A 20907-nucleotide genomic window follows, 5' to 3' on the forward strand; every position below is an offset into this window, starting at 1 on the left:
TATGGTCCGTCCTAGGTCAGCTGTGTGTAAGACAAACACCTTACTGCTATGCCACTGCTCTGGCCTCCCCCCCCAAAAAATTTTTTTTTGGGTTTTTGGGTCACACCTGTTTGGTGCTCAGGGGTTACTCCTGGGTAAGCGCTCAGAAATTGCCCCCTGGCTTGGGGAGACCATATGGGACGCCGGGGGATCGAACAGTGGTCCTTCCTTGTCTAGCGCTTGCAAGGCAGACACCTTACCTCTAGCACCACCTCGCTGGCCCCCCTAATTTTTTTTAATTGTTAAAAATGTTGGGGCTGGAGAGATCGCGTGGAGGTGTAGTGCATTTGCCTTGTATGCAGAAGGATGGTGGTTCGAATCCCGGCATCCCATATGGTCCACTGAACCTGCCAGGAATGATTTCTGAGCGTAAAGCCAGGAGTAACCCCTGAACACTGCCGGGTGTGAAACACCCCCCCCCCCCCAAAGAAAAAAGTATATTCATTATTTTGAATTGTGAATTCCAAAGGGGCCTGAAAAACGGATTAAAGCACTTACTTTGCACATTCACCTCTATCCCTGTGACTATGATCTGGTCCTCAAGTAGTGCCAGAAGTGATCCCTAATCATGAGCCCTGAGCACCACAAGGTATACCGCAAAAAATAAGTCGTCGCCTCGTACATGGCCAGCAGGTTTGATCCTTGAGCCAGAACCAGGAGGAAACCCTTAGCGTGTGTGTGTCATTATTTTTTTTTGTCTGTATTTCTGTCCTTTCTCCTCCTCCTCCAACAAACAAAACAACAAACAGCTAAGCCCAGGTTTTACTTGTGGATGAACCAGGCTCAGTTCCTGATACTGCATAGTTCCTTTTCAGAAAATCAAATCCTGCCTTGGCTATGATTAGGAATTATTTTTATTTCTTTTTGTTCTCTGGGAATTTTAGGGTAAACTAGAGCCATTTATTTTTATGAAACTGAGCTTAAGTGATCAAATCTTTGAAAAACTGCATACAAAGTCATGGCTATAAGACCAAATACTGGTAGTAGATTTTTATGTGTGTTTGTCACCATGTGCCTTTACAACCCTTGCATTAGAGAAACAGTGAAAATAATTGCTTGTCATGCTAGGAAATCTATTATGGCTTAATTTAATTGTCTAACTTGTATTCTAGTGCAATCGACTGTTAAAGTGGTGTCCTGCCCCAGATTGCCATCATGTTGTTAAAGTCCAATATCCAGATGCTAAACCTGTTCGCTGCAAATGTGGTCGTCAATTTTGGTAAGCCAGCGATTTCTGCTCTCACTAGAAAACAGTAGAATATTTGTTTGCATCAGAGGATGATATTTACTTTTTTTGTGGGGGGGCTTTTTGGCCACACCCAGCAATGCTCAGGAGTTACTCCTGGCTATCTGCTCAGAAATAGCTCCTGGCAGGCATGGGGGACCATATGGGATTCCGGGATTCGAACCAACCACTTTAGATCCTGGGTCGGCTGCTTGCAAGGCAAATGCCGCTGTGCTATCTCTCCGGCCCCCTGAATTTACTTTTAATTATTTTTTTAGGTAATGAGTTTAAATGCAGCATCTTTGTTATTGTTTTTGGGTCACACCTGGCAGCACTCAGGGGACCATATGGGATGCCGAGATTCGAGCCACCGTTCTTCTGCATGCGAGGCAAACACCCTACCTCATGGTCTCTGGCCCCCTAAATACAGCATCTTTTTAAAAAATACACATACAGGGCTGAAGAGATATTACAGAGGGTAGGAGTTTAACTTGCATGATGTTGACTCATAGCCCCCTGAGCCTGCCAGAAGCAATTCTTGAATGCAGAGCCTGGAGTAACCCGAGCACTGTCAGGTGTGGCCCCAAACCAAAAACACATAAAAAGTCAAATCTTAAATGAGTTTTCTTTTGTTCAGTTTCTGTAATTTTCTAATGGAAAAAATATAGCTATAAATAAATTTTTTGTATGTTTTCTAGAACTTGTATGATAGAACTTGCCTCACAGATCTGGGACAAGAATTCAGTTCTTCTCATTCTATCAATTTATGTTTTCCTACTTTATTACTTTTGCCGTTTTCAAGTTACATCCTGGAAGTAAAATATATAGTTAATATTACTTATTTTTTGTGCCACACCCAGTAGTGCTCAGGGGTTACTCCTGGCTCTGCACTCGGGGATCACTCCTCGAATTGCTCTGGAAGCTATACTAGATGCAGGAAATTGAATTCAGGATAGTCATATGCAAAGCAAATGTTCTCCCCACTGTGCTATTGTCGTGGCCTCTATAGTAAAGTTTTTTTTCCAAAAACTTTTTTGCTTTCAAAAGTTGAATCACGTTTCTAAAAAGAATGTAGATAAAATTGAAAAGATAAAATGATTAGATGTACTTTCCTTTTGGGGGTCATGGCCCACACCTGTTGACACTGAGGGGTTACTCCTGGCTATGTGCTCAGAAATCGCTCCTGGCTCGGGGGACCATATGGGACACCGGGGATTGAATCAAAGTCTGTCCTGGGTCAGTGTGTGCAAGGCAAACGCGCTACCGCTACACTAATGTTGTGGCCCCATTTTATTTAATTATTAAATGAGATTTACTAGGGACTGGATGGATAGTACATCAGGCAGGCTACTGGCCTTATATGCAGCCAACCTGGGTTCTATTCCTGGCAATCCTAGATGGTCCCTACAGCCTCATCTGGAATGTAGAGCCAAGAGTAAGCTCAACATGTTGAGAAGGCATTTTTGCTTAGAAGGAGCCCAAGTTCAATCCCTGGTACCACATAGTCCCCCAAGCACTGCCAGAGCAACCCCAAGAACACCAAATTGGGAATATCTTCTGAGCACCACCAAAACCAAAAAAAGAAAAACTAAAGTCAGGAGATGGAGTGCATGCTTTGGTTACACTGGTGCCCTAGGTTCAGTTAACTATACATCGGGTCCAGCACTGCTGGAGCATCTCTGGGAGTGGACCAAAAACAAAGAATGAGGAGCAGTCTCTCCAGGGGCTTTGAAGTAGCAAATAGTCATTTGATTAGCATTTCTTATCATTCTTTTTTTTTTCTCCAAACATCTATAGAATTTATTGTATCTTTAATAGTTAATACTATTTAGAGGGGCCAGGGTGATATTACAGTGGGTAGAATGCTTGTGTTGCATGTAGCTGACCTAGCCACTGCATATTGTTCCTACTGAGTACAGATCCAGGAGTAAGCCCTCAGGCTAACCTAGATTTGATCTCTGGCACTTTTGGCTTCCCAATCCTATCAGGATTAACCTCTGAGTACTTCTAGGTGTGTGGCCTCCTTTATTCCCCCAAATAATTTTTTAAAATGTATTATTTTGAATTTATACTATAATTCTCTATATACTTTCAAATATAATTTTAAATTGGAAGCATTTGAATCATGGACTTTATAGGAAATAACATGTATAAGTACTTAATATAGTAATGTAGTTTAATCAAAATAAGTTTTTTTGGTGGGGAAAGGGAGGTTTGGACCATATCTGATCTTGGTAGGTTTGCTCTTAGGGTGGGCTCAGGGCTCTATTACAGCGTGCAGGGATCAAACCCGAGCTAACCACATACAAGGCAATCATCTAAAATGGCTCTACTTTATCTCTAAGCCTTTGTATCTTACTTGTACCTTATTTGTATGCTTTATCTAATATTTTTGAGATTTTTTTTTTAATTTATGTAGCTATGTGGGGTTTTTTTGCTTTCCACATATTATTTGCTGTGTATTAACACTATATTGAAATAATACTCTTAGTAAAACTTGTAAATGTCATTTCAGAACTTCACAAAAATGAATGTTTACTGATTTGTGTGTAAACTAAACTCAAATTAATAAAAAATTATGCTCAGTTTCAGTTAAAGAATGTTTCAGGGAGAAACTTTTAAAAACTATTAGGTAGGGGCCCAGAGAGATAGCACAGCGGTGCTTGCCTTGCAAGCAGCCGATCCAGGACCTACTAAGGTGGTTGGTTCGAATCCCGGTGTCCCATATGGTCCCCTGTGCCTGCCAGGAGCTATTTCTGAGCAGATAGCCAGGCGTAACCCCTGAGCACCGCCGGGTGTGGCTCAAAAACCAAAACAAACAAACAACCTATTAGGAGGGCCGAAGCAATAGCACAGTGTAGGGCGTTTGCCTTGAATGCAGCCAACCAGGATGGACCCGGGTTTGATCCCCACCATCCCATACGGTCCCCTAAGCCTGCCAGGAGTGTAATCCCTGGGCACTGCTGGGTTTGGCCCAAACACCCCCCCCCCAAACCCAAAAAACCTATCAGGAAAGTATAGTCCCAAATAGTCTATTTTTGTCTTATTCATTTGCTAGCTTTTAAGATGGAATTTTGACACATATGTTTTTATATTTTTCCCACATATTGAGTACTTAAAATGTATCTTTTCCTAGCACTAAATTCTTAATAACTTATTTATATAAAGCAGAGATTTTTTTTTTTTTGCTCAGTTACTAGAAATTAGGGAAATATAAATAATTAACTAGTTTGTTTGCCTACTAGTATTAGTAGGTGATACTTATTTTCAATTTTGTGTTAACAGCTTTAACTGTGGAGAAAATTGGCATGATCCTGTTAAATGTAAGGTGAGTTTGGCAATTTTGTTTTTATTGACTGACTGACTGACTGGTTTTTGGGCCAAAATCAGAAACTACTTAGGGGTAACTCCTGACTGGCATATGGGATGCCGGGGATTGAAACTGGGTCGGCCACTTGTAAGGCGATGCCCTATCTGCTGTGCTATTGCTCCAGCCCTGGCAATAAAATGATCATTGTCTGGGCCTGAATAGCATAACAGATAGTGCATTTACTTTGCTTATAGCCAATCTGAGTTTAATCACTGGCACCATACTTGGTTTCCTGAGCCTAGAAGGAGTGATATTTGAGAACAGAGCCAGGAGTAACCTCTGAGCACCATTGGGTGTGGCCTTCAAATCAAAAATAAATAAATGAAAATAAACCTGCAAATAATCTGGTTCTTTGGATTTTACATTAAAGTTTACTATATTGAGTGTTAGTCTACTGTATTTTTGTTAGCCTAAGTCTTATGTTGTGCTCTAAAAGTTGTTGCTTTCAATAGTGGTTGAAGAAGTGGATTAAAAAGTGTGATGATGACAGCGAAACCTCCAATTGGATTGCTGCCAACACAAAGGTTGGTAATTTTCTTACTTAAATTCTTCACAATGAAACTTAAAATCATGGGTTTTTTTTTATAGCAGAATCAGTAAGATTACATAGTAAAAAGCCTGGATTTAAATTTTTCTCACTCACCCCCCCCTCTAATTAATTTCTTAATTTTCTCTTGTGTGTTTTTTTCTTGAGTTCTATAATATGCTTTTATGTGCAATATTCTACTTTAGATGATTTCTTCAGTTGGAAAATAATTTTCCTAAATACAGAACTGATGACCTTTTAAATTTTTTTTGGCTTTTTTTTTTTTTTTAAATTGACATGTATTGGTCTTAACTTGAATTTTCAAGAAGTCATTTTATAAAACAATCAAAGTTAACTTACTATATAAACTAAGCTGAGCTTAACCAAATTTATTTCATGGCTAGTACATAAAATACTATTTATTAGATTTCTCCTGAGAAATAGAACTTTTGATTTTGTTTTTACTTACTAATTTTCAGTATGCTTACCGACTTTAATCATTGTTTAATGTTTTAGAAATCCACGTATGCTTATTTTGTTCATCAATAGCCAAACATTTATATCCCAACTGCATATGCTCTTATTCTTACTAGAAAATTTTATGATATATATTTAATTGAATTGTTTTTATAGGAAATATCTTGGGTTTGAATGATACTGCTATTCATGTACTGTTCATTTTTATATACTATTATCTTTCACCTGCAAAGATGATGCATTAACAAATACTGAGTTGTTTAATGTTGGCTATAGCTTTATTCATCCTCAGTTATCGGACAATGAAAAAAAGGAGTGCTAAAATGATAAAATTTTATCAACCAGATTTTATATCATCATATACCTGCTCTACTCAAGAGATTAAAAGTGTACATGTTGATCTCCCAGAAAGCATTAGTAGTGAAGTTTTTTCACACAAAACAGATGTCACATCTCTGAGGAATGTATAATTTAAATATCTTCGTGCTCTTTAAAACTGTCATGCAACAGATGTCACCCAAAGAAAGCTTTACAAAATAACATACTTGTAATGTCAGAAAGTAACAATTAGTTTTGCTATTTAAAATTTTTTTTCTGGGGCTAGAGTAATAATACTGTGAGTTGGACATTTTCCTTTATGACTGACCCTGGTTTGATCCCTAGCACCCCAGATGTTCCCATAAGCACTCCAAGAGTTAATCCCTGAGCACAGCCAGTATGGCCCAAGAACAATAACTTTATTTCCTATCAAAATCCAAGTGTTGTAGTGAAAACTACACATGGTCATTAAAGTCCCAGAATCTTAGTATGTGAGAGACTTATATTTTCTCTAAGGAGAGTGATTAGTGTGTGGCATTCACTCAGCATTTACAGAAATACTTTACTTGTAAATACTTTAAATTTCCAGGACATGGAAATAGAAAGTATAGGCCAGAATATAATTGAATTTGTTTAGAAAAGGTCATAGAAGGAACAAAAGGTTAATTTGTAGTTACGAATTTATCAACTTGGTAGTTTTGAGATGAAACTGCAAGTTAATCTCCGAAGAGGGCCTAGAAATTTTATTATTAGTATTTCTAGCAGATTTCCAGTGGCATCCTGACATATTTAGAGATTAATATTATTTAATTATAACAGAAAGTAGAATGAAATGTACACTTAAGCTTTAAATTTGGGAAAACATTACAATTTCTTTCTTTTTTTTTTTTTTTTTTTTTTTTTTGGGCCACACCCGGCGGTGCTCAGGGGTTACTCCTGGCTATCTGCTCAGAATTAGCTCCCGGCAGGCACGGGGGACCATATGGGACACTGGGATTTGAACCAACCACCTTAGGTCCTGGATCGGCTGCTTGCAAGGCAAACGCCGCTGTGCTATCTCTCTGGGCCCAACATTACAATTTCTTACTAGTAATTAAATTTTTTTGACTAAAAATAATATTATTAAATAATTTTTAGGCCCCGTTAGGTAACTCAATTGTTAATAAGGCATAATGTACATGCAGTAGGGACTTGAGTTTGATCCCTGGCATTGCATATAGTGCCTACTTGGCACCAGAGATTGTAGCCTGGTGGCCTCCAATCACTACTGGTGTGGTCCTCTCATCAGAGCCAGGGAGTCTCTGGTTGGCCCCAACACCAATCAGTAAGTACTGCCTGCTGCTAGACTCAGGCAGCATATATTGTATTGAACTCAAAAGCCCCTTTGGCCAGTTATCACAAGAGAACTACTTTGGAGGACTATGCTCAAAAGAAGATGATAATTGCCCTGTTTGATTTATTTAGAATTTAATATTAGTGCAATGTTTAGGTCTGGAGAGAGAGTACAGGGGATAGATAAGATGTTTGCCTTGCACACAACAGACCTCAGTTTGATCCCAGGCATTACAACTGGTCCCCTGAGTGCAAAGCCAGGATTAAGCCCTGAGCAATGTTGGATATATGCCCCAAACAAAAAAGTTAATAAAATTAATGTAGCTTGTAGTAATGTCTTTTTTTTTTCATAAAGACTGAATTATGTAACTAGTATAATGCATAGTGATTTCTGACATCAAATATAGACAGAATGCAGGCTTATATCCTTATAGTTTAATTTAAAATGAGTACATTTTATCTTCTTAATTCTTTTTTTTTTTTTTTTTTTTTTTTGGGCCACACCTGGTGGTGCTCAGGGTTTACTCCTGGCTATCTGCTCAGAAATAGCTCCTGGCAGGCACGGGGGACCATATGGGACACTGGGATTCGAACCAACCACCTTTGGTCCTGGATTGGCTGCTTGCAAGGCAAACACCGCTGTGCTATTTCTCCGGGCCCATTATCTTCTTAATTCTTAACAGGAAATGCAGGGTAGTAGCTTTGATTCCCTAGCAATCAAGAAAATAATAGACTTGGGGCAGAAAATTGTAATTATTATAGAACAGTTATAAACAGACCATAATGAGAAGAATTAAGACATAGGTAAATACCTATAACCTTCCAAAGTATTTATAACCACAAATTTTAGCAAGCACAAAAGAATTTACTGATAATTCCCTTGACCTAACTCTTTAGCCCAAATTACTTGGATTTGCCTCCTGACTCTACTACCATTTGCTACCTGTATTGAATGAATTAGTTTCTCTATTATTTCTCTTTCCCTTAGCTTATTATTCATATGACAAATTGAAATAGGAATAGCACTATAAGTATTATGAGTTAATGCATGTAAAACACTGAGAACAGTGTGTGGGGTACAGGAAGTTATTGATAATTTCCAGTTGAGACTAGAAGGTTTATTTACATTTTAAATGTCTTACCTTGGGGTCAGAGAGATATCAAAGGGCTCGAGAGCATGCTTTGCATGCGGGATTTTTGGATATTTAAACCCTATCATCAAATGGTTCTCCAAGCAGTGCCAGGTATGGCCCCAAAACAAACAAACTAAAAGTTTTGTCTCCCATAAAAAGTTTTTGTACGATATGCATGGTTAAAGTACTTAAAATGTTTCTTTTTCCTGCCAACCCCACTAAAATTCTTATATAATTATTGTACCTTGTAAAAGCCAATAATAATGATACGCTTGTTTTCAATGAAATTTAAGTGTTTAACACTGTTCTAAGTGCTTTGCATGTATTAATCACAGTAAAGTTGCTAATTAAAAATAAACCAAATCTAGACCTGGCTTCTCCTCAGTGGTAGTAATACAACCTAGTGTAGCATTGACACCAACTTTATAGTTTCTCTTCATAGGAATGTCCCAAATGCCATGTCACAATTGAGAAGGATGGCGGTTGTAATCACATGGTCTGTCGTAACCAGAACTGTAAAGCAGAGTTTTGCTGGGTGTGTCTTGGCCCTTGGGAACCACATGGATCTGCCTGGTAGGTTCGGGAAATAAAGGGAAGAATATGTTCGCATAAGTATGATTTGTGCCGCATATTATGATTAAGATTCTACCTCCTGGAAATCATGTAACTTGGATCCTAAATAATTAAATTCATGATGTATTAGTATTAGAAATATATGCAAGATATACAGAAAGAAGATTAATCAGGCATATCTCAAAGGGGATGTAATAGGGTAAATTTTAAAGGAGAACCAAGAGTTGAAGTGATAATATAGTTACGTGATGGAATACATTCTTTTCATTGCTTATCAGGATTTGATGCCTAGCACCTTCCCAAAAAAAAAAAAAAAAGAAAAAGTTTTTTAAGTAGTAGAAAAAACATGTAGCCCAAAAGAAACATCATAAATCAAAGTAGAGAGATATGAAAGACTTGACTTATTGAGAGAAGAGCTGTATTGTCTAATTCGTCTCTTGTCAGTAGTTGAAAACTAATAAACTATTGGCAAAACTCAACATGCATGTATTTTACTTATTGCACGACTTTAAAAAGTAGAAAAATTGCTCAATATAAAATACAGGTTTTTGGGACCTGAGAGATAGCATGGAGGTAGGGCATATGCCTTGCATTCAGAGGGACGGTGGTTAGAATCCGGCATCCCATATGATCCTCTGAGCCTGCCAGGAGCGATTTCTGAGTGTAGAGTAAGGAGTGACCCCGGAGCACTACCGGGTGTGACCCAAAAAACCAATAAATAAAAAAATAAATAAAAAATACAGGCTTTTAGTTTCACTTTGAAACATACTTGTAGATTTGATTTCTAGCTTCAAAAATCATTGAGGGTCCGGTATACAGCTCTGTGGCAGAGCATTTGCTTTGTGCTATGGGCTCATTTGGACCCACCCTCCCTCCCTCCCTCCCTCCCTCCCTCCCTCCCTCCCTCCCTCCCTCCCTCCCTCCCTCCCTCCCTCCCTTCCTCCCCCCTCCCCCCCTCCCCTCCCTTCCCTTCCGTTTTTGGGTCACACCTGGCAGCACTCAGGGGTTACTTCTGGCTCTCTGCTCAGAAATCGCTCCTGGCAGGTTCAGTAGACTATATGGGATGCCGGGATTCAAACCACCGACCTTCTGCATGCAAGGCAAATGCCTTACCTCCATGCTATCTCTCCGGCCCAGACTCACACATTCTTTTTTTTTTTTTTTTTTTTTTGTTTTTTGTTTTTTGTTTTTTGTTTTTTGTTTTTGGGCCACACCCGGTAACGCTCAGGGGTTACTCCTGGCTATGCGCTCAGAAGTCGCTCCTGGCTTGGGGGACCATATGGGACACCGGGGGATCGAACCGCGGTCCGTCCAAGGCTAGCGCAGGCAAGGCAGGCACCTTACCTCTTGCGCCACCGCCCGGCCCCTGACTCACACATTCTTAAGTAAGGTTTAGATCATGACTATCTTGAGTATTGAGAAAAGTGGTAACTTACACATCATGCAACACAATTGAAAATATATGAGTATAATACTTAAATTGCCATTTTACTAACATTTTGTTTGTGTTTCTTGCTTTTCTCCATTTGGCATTTAAGTTTATGACTCAGAAAATTACATGGCATATAGAGAAAGAGAAAGTAGACTAGACCTCCTTTTGCATTATCAGAATGCTTTTGCGTCCAAGTGATATGAATAGAGCTATAGACATACTCATAGTATGTAATTTATATACATTGTTAGTAGCTACTTTATAGATTTGATAGGAAGGACAGAGAAGCTAGACAAGAGAATTTAAACTTAAAGCAAATATTTTTTTTACTTTTATTGGAAATTTTATTAGATTTATTTGTGGAATATTAAAAGGAGGATTATTTGCTGAAATTCTAAACCAGATAAAATGAAGTGTTTAAAAAAAAATAGTGGTCAGAGCAGTGGCACAGAATGGTAAGGTGTCTGCCTTGCCAGTGCTAGACTAGGACGGACCGCAGTTTGATTCCCTAGCATCCCATATGGTCCCCCAAGCCAAGAGCGGTTTCTGAGCACATAGCCAGGAGTAACCCCTGAGCATCACCGAATGTGCCCCCACGAAAAAATTAAAGAAAAGAATACATGTTTTAGGGACCGGAGTAATAGCACAGTGGCGTTTGCCTTGCAGTCAGCCGTCCCAGGACCAAAGGTGGTTGGTTCAAATCCCAGCGTCCCATATGGTCCCCGTGCCTGCCAGGAGATATTCCTGAGCAGATAGCCAGGAGTAACCTCTGAGCACTGCCGGGTGTGGCCCAAAAACCAAAAGAATTCATAATTTAGTCGGTTAGTCAAATAATGGGTTTGAGCTTATAAACTCTATTTTTAAGAAGTAGAAGTTTAATGTGTTCTTAGAAATGAAATTCACCCTGGTAAATTTAAAAGGGGAACAGAGTGGATGAATTATTGACGATATGGACACATGTGTATCTGTGTGTTTGTATAATTCCAACTTGTTTGTTTGTTTATTTATTTATTGGTTTTTGGGTCACACCTGGCATTGCTTAGGGGTTACTCCTGGCTCTGTGCTCAGAAATCGCTCCTGGCAGGCCCCGGGGGACCATATGGGATACCGGGATTTGAACCAATGACCTGCATGAAAGGCAAACGCCTTACCTTCATTCTATCTCTCCGGCCCCGAAAGCAGGGAATGTTGCACTGGTGATGGTATGTGGGTGTTCATTTTTTTTTTTTTTTTTTTTTTTTTTTTGGTTTTTGGTTTTTGGGCCACACCCGGCACCCGGCTGTGCTCAAGGGTTACTCCTGGCTCTCTGCTTAGAAATAGCTCCTGGCAGGCACGAGGGACCATACGGGACACCAGGATTCAAACCAACCACCTTAGGTCCTGGATCGGCTGCTTGCAAGGCAAACACCACTGTGCTATCTTTCCGGCCCCCCCAACTTAAATTTTTTTTTTTTGGTTTTTGGCCCACACCCGGCGGTGCTCAGGGGTTACTCCTGGCTGTCTGCTCAGAAATAGCTCCCGGCAGGCACGGGGGACCATACGGGACACCAGGATTCGAACCAACCACCTTTGGTCCTGAATCGGCTGTTTGCAAGGCAAACGCTGCTGTGCTATCTTTCCGGCCCCCCCAACTTAATTTTTAAATGAATTGTATATTAGAAACTGTAAAAGATAGAATACATATATATGTAGAAGAATGAACTAGGGATTACAAAGTTTCCCGTTACCTTTATTGATACCTGATAATTGTGAATGAAGAAACGACTTTTATTTAAATCTGTAAGTATCTCAGTATCCTCAAAATAGCATTCCAAATTTGAGTTAGAAGTATACATAAATCTTGGTGCCGGAGAGACAGTATGGAGTAAGATAGGGCATTTGTCAGGCATATGACCCAACCCAGGTTCCATTGACATATGACGCCCCCCTAAGCACCACCAGGAGTGATTCCTGACTGCAGAACACTGAGTACTGCCAGACGTGACCTCAAAACCAATATATATATATATATATATATATATATATATATATATATATATATATATATATATATATATATCTTTATTCATACTTAAATCCTATTTGTTTTCTGTGTCTAAAATCTTTGATAATGTTAGAGTAAGCCCTTACAGATGGATGCTTATGAAATACATCAGACGGGAAAAATTTTAGGGATTGTATCAAAAGAAAGATACTGAATAGTTGACCAGTAGGGGCCATTCTTTGAATTAAATTTAATATAGTTAATATTGGTAAGAAAGAATTACCCAAAGGGTGGGGAAATTAAATTTCAGCTCAAGTAAATTGTTTCAACTTGATAAAGAATAGACTGTGAGCTATTGTTTTATTTTTTTCTAAGTAATTTTGGAGATATAGTGATTCTCCAAGAACAAAAAGAGTAAATGAGATCTCAGCTCTCAGAAATTTGTTACTGATGCTTCAAATGATATGAGCTACATAACTTGAGTTTTCAAGTGATAGTTTACATTTTTTTTTTTTTGCATTTCATTAAGGTTGTCAATTTAGACTGAGAAATATAAGGCCTAGTTGAAATGTGTAGAAAATTGATTATTTCTTGAAGTAAAAGAGGTTGGACTTTTCTATTGGAATGCATTAGAGATTGGTTGAAAGGCATTGTCTTTACCTTTATGTAAAGCATATACTTGTAAAGTGTACCTTAACATGCAGGAGACCACAGTTTGTGTGTGTGTTGTGTGTGTGTGGTTGTGTGGTTTGGGAGTGGTGGGGGTAGTATATACTGCTTTCTGATCAATTTTATAATGACTTATTTTAAAGTTATATCAAAGTGGGAGGGTATTGAATATATAGACAAAAACACAAACAACTTGATAAAAGTTTAAAAAGAGTTTAACAAGATTTAAATTAAACCCAAACTTCTTTAATTCTTAAAAGATGACCAAAATTATATATTCACTGGTTAATGGGCACAGATTTAAATTGACAGATAAATTTAATTTTTAGCTCTTGAACTCTACTTATATGGCCTTAATGTTATGTTATTCACTTATCTTCTCTGAATCTAAGTCCTTATCTGCTAAGTGAGAAGAATAATTCATATTTCCTGAGGGCTATTAGATTAAATTTGATAATAAAAATTCTAGGTCCTCAGTAAGTGGATGGTGTGATAATCTCAACAAATGTCAAATGTTTCTTTATTGTACACTAATATTATTGTATACTGACAACAGAAAAGATAAATAATTTATATGGGGGAAAAAAATCTTAACTTATTTCTACTGTGACCTGACTTCATTGGTAGATTTCCTCATTCTTCCTGTTTGCATGATCAATTTTCAGTTGACTTTATGAAGTGTAAACAAGTAAAAACATAACATATTATTTCCTACATATTCTGTCAATGTTTGTCCCTTTGGTTTATAATCAAAGAAGGTGAGTGACATTGGAACAATTGGCAGTATTTAATGGCCAGAGAGATGACTCAGCGGACTGAGCACATGCTTTGCATGCTGCAGGCCTAGGTTGAATTCTCAACGCCATATGGTCCCCCAGCACGGCTGTGAGCAACTTCCAAACACAAAGCTGAGGTATACCCAAACAAAAAAAAGTACACAGTAGTTTGACCTCAGTAACAAGCAGCCTAGTAGATGAACTGTTACCTCTCTTCATAAATTAAGTTACAAGTTTATACTACAATCAATAAATGGAATTTCTAGAATGACAATGTTTTCCTATTATATGTGGACTGACTTGGAATATAATGCCTCAGAAGGAGAGGAATTCTTAAATAGAAAGCTGACAATTTTACTTAGAGGTAGTTAAATAACATTTTGGTTCCTTTCAGTGTGGTAATTCTGGGTATTTAAACACTAACTGTGTAAAGGAGAATATTTGCTCTGGATAATCTCTAAAATTAGGCAAAAATCTCCACGTGTGTGTGTATGTGTGACTTTATGGAATTCTTTTCATTTGCTTTAAGGTACAACTGTAATCGCTATAATGAGGATGATGCAAAGGCAGCAAGAGATGCACAAGAGGTACGTACATTTATTTTCACAAATGTGCCTTGTATATGATCTTTATGGTATGACAGACGGTTTTCAATTCTAAGAGGTTTGTAGAAACCACATCATTATGTGTATTAAGGGATTTGTTGAAAATGCCTTTCAAGGGAGGCTGGGTAGATAGTACATTGTAAAGTACTCCTTGCATGTGACCTGCCCAAGATTGATCCACCAGGCTCTCTAGGAGTAACCCCTGAGCTTGCTAGGTATAGTTGGAAAAAAGTATTTAAAAAAAAAAAAAAAAACGCTTGTCAAGGGAATTACTATTTGTGAGTCTATCCTCTTTAAAATCTAATCATAGAGGGTTTATAGAGATAATAAAATGGACAGTGCATGTGGCACTCCCATGTTGTGTTTGATCCCCAGTAGCCATATGGTCCCTTAAGCCTGCCAGAAGTAAGTTCTGACCATTGTTCGTGACCAAAAACCATAAGTAAAATAAAATCTCATCATGAAATACAATTACAAGTTTTACTAGTCTTGGTCAAGATTTTTACACTCTATTAAAGAGCATTTTTAAAAAAATAAATAAATAGTATTTGTTAGAAAAGCTCTACTATAATTTCTTAATCTATTAACACTAAAAATAAGCATTTTTAGTAATTTAATTATTTGTGTCATTGTTCTTTGGAAAACTAATGAATGTAGTGAGCTGATATAATTTATTTATTTATGATTTGGGAGCTATAATCAGCACTTAGGAATTACTCCCAGAGGTGCTTGGAGGACCAATGGGATGCAAAGCAAGTTCTCTACCCATTGGGCGCTTTTTCTGTCCTCTTGATGAGCTGATTTTAAATGATTTTAAAATTGAAGGTGCTAAGGAATTCACTGTTGCTGGATAAGAAAATAGCTCACTTATCTAGAAGGGCTTCACACTGTAGATATGGATTAAATTCATTAACACTTTTAATTTCTTTGAGCCTCTGCTGCAGTGTTGAGGGGTCACACACTCTTGGTAATGGTACTTATTAGGGATTGCTCTAATTTGAGAGTTTGTACTTTGGTTTTTATAGGAATGGTATACCTCATATAGTACTTAGGTTTGTTGGCAACTGCCAGTGATACTCAGCAAACTGCCCAATAGCCTAATGCCTCACTACTCAGGACCAGCACAGAGACCCTGTGGTCTTATTAGTGATATAGGTGCTTTTTAGACACATGCAAGGCAAAATTCTTGCCTCCTCTACTGTCTCTGGCCTAATTTTTATTATTCTTGAATCAGAAAAAGATTCCACATTGGGCTTTATGATTTCATTTATCCTGGATAAAAAGCAGTGTAGTTTAGGATTAGCCATACTAAATTATTATTATATTTTTACACCCGTTTGATGCTCAGGGGTTACTCTTCGCTAAGCGCTCAGAAATTGCCCCTGTCTTGGGGGGACCATATGGGACGCTGGGGGATCGAACCGTGGTTTTTCCTTGGCTAGCGCTTTCAAGGCAGACACCTTACACGTCTAGCGCCACCTCACCGGCCCCCATATTAAATTATTTTGTTATCCTTGGCCTCATCTGGCTATTGTTTAGTTGCTGATAGTATCACTTTCTGGAAGCTGTAAGGAGGGTGGGTTATTTTGCATAGCTTCTTGGTCTAATGTCTGTTTTGTTTGTTTGTGGGCCACACCTTTTGATGCTCAGGGGTTACTCCTAGCTAAGCGCTCAGAAATCATTCCTGATTTGGGGGGACCATATGGGACTCCGGGGGGATCGAATCACAGTTCGTAGGCTAGTGCTTTCAAGGCAAGCCTTACCTTTAGTGCCACCGCTCTGGCCCCAAGTCTGTCTAATGTCAAGAGTTAAGTTCCTGCAGGGGGCTAGAGCAATAGCACAGCAGTAGGGCATATGCCTTGGAACTGGCTGACCTGGGTGACCCACCTGGGTTCAATCCCCAGCATCTCATTTTGTCCCAAGCTTTCCAGGAGGGATTTCTGAGTGCATAGCTAGGAGTAAACCTTGAGTGCCGCCTGGTATGGCCCATCTCCCACCCTACCCCCCAAAAGACTTGAGATCTTATAATAACATTGTTTTTGTATCTGCTGAAGTAAACTTATGAGACTCTTGGTGCAGGGCAAGGTGTCTTCTTTTTTTTTTAAGTGTGTCACAGAGTTGTACTACTGGTGGCTCACACTTGCTGTGGCTTAACACAAATCGCAGCTCTTACATCAACATGTCAATGGGAACAATTCCTTACAGGGCTCATAATGACATTTCCTTCTTGCTTCTTTTTTCCCTTCATGTCTCACATTTTTTTTTTTTTTTTTTTTTTGGTTTTTGATTTTTGGGCCACACCCGTTTGACGCTCAGGGGTTACTCCTGGCTATGTGCTCAGAAATCGCCCCTGGCTTGGGGGGACCATATGGGACGCCGGGGGATCGAACCGCGGTCCTTCCTTGGCTAGCGCTTGCAAGGCAGACACCTTACCTCCAGTGCCACCTACCCGGCCCCTCATGTCTCACTTTTAAACCTTGCCTTCTGTTTACTGAAGTAGTAATCTCTCTCTGATTTTGGGCCATACCTGTTGACGCTCAGCGCTCAGAAATCGCTCCTGGCTTGGGGGACCATATGGGACTCCTGGGATTGAACCCAGGTTTATCCTGGGTCAGCTCATGCAAGGCAAATAAATGCCCTGCTAGTTGCACTATCGCTCCGACCCCCAAATTTTAACATTTTATTTGAAGTATATCGTTCCATGTATGTATTTCATGTGTGTAATGATCTAACGCCACACTTTAAGAGAGGAATTGTAGGGTCCAGAACCGATAATATAGCGAGTTAGTACAGCGTTAGATCCTGGCATTAAATATGGTCTCCTGAGTACCACTACGAGTGCTGCTTTTTGTTTTGTTTTGTTTTTGGGCCACACCCGCTGGTGCTCAGGGGTCACTCCTGGCTGTCTGCTCAGAAATAGCTCCTGGCAGGCATGGGGGACCATATGGGACACCAGGATTCGAACCAGCCACCTTTGGTCCTGGATCGGCTGCTTGCAAGGCAAACGCCAATGTGCTATCTCTTCAGGCCCAAGTTTTTTTTTTTTTCTTTTCTTATTTAATTAGAAGTTCGTTTTTTGGGGGTTTTTTTTTTTTTGGCCACACCCATTTGATGCTCAGGGGTTACTCCTGGCTAAGCGCTCAGAAATTGCCCTGGCTGGGGCCGGGAAGGTGGCGCTGGAGGTAAGGTGTCTGCCTTGCAAGCGCTAGCGTAGGACGGACCACGTTTCGGTTCGATCCCCCGGCGTCCCATATAGTCCCCCCCAAGCCAGGGGCGATTTCTGAGTGCATAGCCAGGAGTAACCCCTGAGCGTCAAACGGGTGTGGCCCAAAAACCAAAAAAAAAAAAAAAAAAAAAAAAAAAGAAATTGCCCTGGCTTGGAGGGACCATATGGGACGCTGGGGGATCAAACCGCGGTCCGTCCTAGGCTAGCGCTTGCAAGGCAGACACCTTACCTCTAGCGCCACCTCTCTGGCCCCCTGAGTGTTTCTTGATCACAGCTGGGCATGTTGCCTCCCTCCAAAAATGAGGGAATATAATGTTAAAAATGACTAAAAGGGGCCGGAGTGGTGGCGCAGCGGTATGCGACCCCCGATAGGGGACCCCGACCCGTGGGGGTGTGGGAATGGAGGTCGCTAGTAATTTGTGGGTTCCCTCGAGCAGAGCTGATCTGTGAAGTAAACTTGAGAGGTTAGTAAGAACTTAAGACAACTCACGCTGTTCAAAAGGATTTATTGCTGGGGAGACTGGCATTTAAAGGCAAAATACGTCATGGGGGGTGTTACAAGAACGTCACTCAACTTTCCACCAATTACAGCTTGCAAGCGCTTATCAGCATAAGCTGGTGGCAGGAAATAGGGAGGGATAAAGAGGTAGGCTTGAGCACATGTAAAATGCTAATCATTGTCTTGTTTGTACTGAAAGCACGAGTCATGTAAAACATTACCAAACAGGATCTTATAAATTTTACTCAGCAAGCATAAATAAAACATCAGCTGTAAACACATTAATCTTTTGCTAACACAAAGGCAAGTTGTTCTATATGGGTAACTTCTTTCTGGCTGGGTGGATGGCTGCTTTGAATATACTTTAGAGTTTAGCTATTTCCTTTGTCCTCAGGGCATGGGTGCCTCTGGTTGTATGTAGAGTCTGAAGTTTCAGAGGTTCCGGTTATGCTCAGGGTTCAAGCAGCCCCCAACAGCGGTAGATGTTTGTCTTGCATGCCGCTAACCTAGGATGGATCGTGGTTCGATCCCCTGACGTCCCATATGGTACCCCAAGCCGGAAGCATTTTCTGAGCAGAGCCAGGAGTAACCCCTTAGCGACACAGGATGTGCGCCCCCCCCCAAAAAAAAAGAAACAAACAAAAGTGACTACAAGAAGGGCCAGAGCAATAATATTTTGCACATGGCCAACCCAGGATTGATCTCAAGCACAGAACCTGTTTTTTAGGAATAAGCCCTGGCATCCTGTATGCCATAGGATCCCCTGAGCCTGCCAGGAGTGATTTCTGAGCGCAGAGCCAAGAGTAACCCCCGAGTGCTGCTGGATATGGCCCCAAAACAAACAAAAACAAAAAAATGATGATGTTGTTTTTATTTCATGTTGAATTTGAGAATTATTTCAATAAGGCATTTTAGGATTTCTATTTGCATCAAAACAAACCTTTTAGAATCATGGTGATTTAGGCTGTTTTGTTGCGGGCATTTGACAGGTTTGAAAGGGAATTTGACAGCACTTGGTTTTAGGAAGATGAAATGTTCAGCTAATTGTTTACACTATAGTATGGCTTTGTGTTTCCATAGTATATTCATTATAATTTTAATTTTTCTTAACGGAACAGCGGTCTAGGGCAGCCCTGCAGAGGTACCTGTTCTACTGTAATCGTTATATGAACCATATGCAGAGTCTACGCTTTGAGCACAAACTATATGCTCAGGTGAAACAGAAAATGGAGGAGATGCAACAGCACAACATGTCCTGGATTGAGGTGCAGTTTCTGAAGAAAGCAGTTGATGTCCTCTGCCAGTGTCGTGCCACACTCATGTACACTTATGTCTTCGCTTTCTACCTCAAAAAGAATAACCAGTCCATTATCTTTGAGGTAGGAAGAGATACTGATGCTCCTTTGTGTCAGGACTTATAGGTATTCTATAGAATGTACAGAATTTAAAAGATTTCTGTTTAGAAATTTAGAATAAAAGTTAAAGTTATTTATTAGGAAGAAGATAGGAAAATTTAGATTCATTTTTCTGGTCAAAACTATATCAAAGTAGGGGGCCAGAGCGATAATACAGCGGCAGGGTGTTTGCCTTACATGTGGCCGACCCAGGCTGGTTCTGCGTTCGATTCCTGGCATCCCATATAATCCCCCAAGCCTGCCAGGAGAGATTTCTGAGCGCAGAGTTAGGAGTAACGTCTGGCCCCAAAACTAAACAAAACAAAAAATAGTGTATTGTCTGGAGGGTATAACTTAGTTGTAGAGTGCATACCATGCATGCATGAGGTCCTGCATATGATCTCCAGTTCAGGAAATTAAAATCGGAATTAGTTCATCAGTATTTCATTTGAGTTTTTCAGTAGATGATGAAATAGACAATCTAGCAGGTGGTGATTTAGATTGAGTTATCCATAAAAATAAAGAGGAAATTTTAATGTTTTTACAGGTTTTCTTTTTTTAATAAGAAGTAGCTGTAGACAAATGTAAACAAGAATTAGTGTTGCTGTTTTTCCCCTCACTTTATTTTCACAATAAGACAATTCCAAAATATTTTATTATTAAGTCTTAAGTTCTCTTAAGTTGTGGATAGGTAAGTTTTTAGGTTTTATAAACATCAAAAAAATTACTATGGAGAACAAGAACAAGTTGTTAGAAGTAAAAGCATAGAAGAGTTTTTATTAGTACAGTTACACAGTTTTTGAACATGTCCAAAATTATAGTTGGCAATCTCTAGGCAAAAACGACGGGTAAGGTGGTTTTTCCTTTAGCTCTCTTTTGAAGCTAAAATTTACTATGTATTACTTTTATTTGCAGAATAACCAAGCAGATCTAGAGAATGCCACAGAGGTGCTTTCGGGCTACCTTGAACGAGATATTTCCCAAGATTCTCTGCAGGATATTAAACAGAAAGTACAAGATAAGTACAGGTGAGTTTTTGGGTTTTGTTTTGCTTTAAATAGTGAACTGTAGGAACCGGGGAGAGCACAGTGGGAGGGTGTTTGCCTAGTATGCAGCTGACCCAGAATGGACGGTGGTTGGAATCCTGGCATCCTATATGGTTCCTGGCCAGGAGCGATTTCTGAGTGCAGAGCGAAGAGTAACCCCTGAGCACAGCATGGTGTAGCCCCAAAACCAAAACCAAACAAAAAATAGTAAACTGTACAAAAGTTTCTGCTGGTAGTGATCTAGTATGCTTTAGCAGTGACTGTAATTAGGTAACAGAGAAAC

At 39.6% G+C, this 20907-nt stretch overlaps 1 protein-coding gene across 1 annotated transcript in view; it reads left to right on the forward strand.

Annotated features, from left to right (window-relative positions):
* ARIH1 (ariadne RBR E3 ubiquitin protein ligase 1) overlaps positions 1-20907 on the forward strand; it is an 85565-nt gene that overhangs the window by 58599 nt on the left and 6059 nt on the right. Inside the window, 7 exon segments of the mRNA XM_049777865.1 lie at positions 1152-1258; positions 4550-4592; positions 5087-5158; positions 8863-8993; positions 14384-14441; positions 19303-19563; positions 20494-20606. Of these exon segments, the coding sequence (XP_049633822.1) occupies positions 1152-1258; positions 4550-4592; positions 5087-5158; positions 8863-8993; positions 14384-14441; positions 19303-19563; positions 20494-20606 (785 nt within the window).

The sequence above is a fragment of the Suncus etruscus genome, chromosome 1 (genome assembly GCF_024139225.1).
Source record: "Suncus etruscus isolate mSunEtr1 chromosome 1, mSunEtr1.pri.cur, whole genome shotgun sequence".
NCBI classification, from domain to species: Eukaryota; Metazoa; Chordata; class Mammalia; order Eulipotyphla; family Soricidae; genus Suncus; species Suncus etruscus.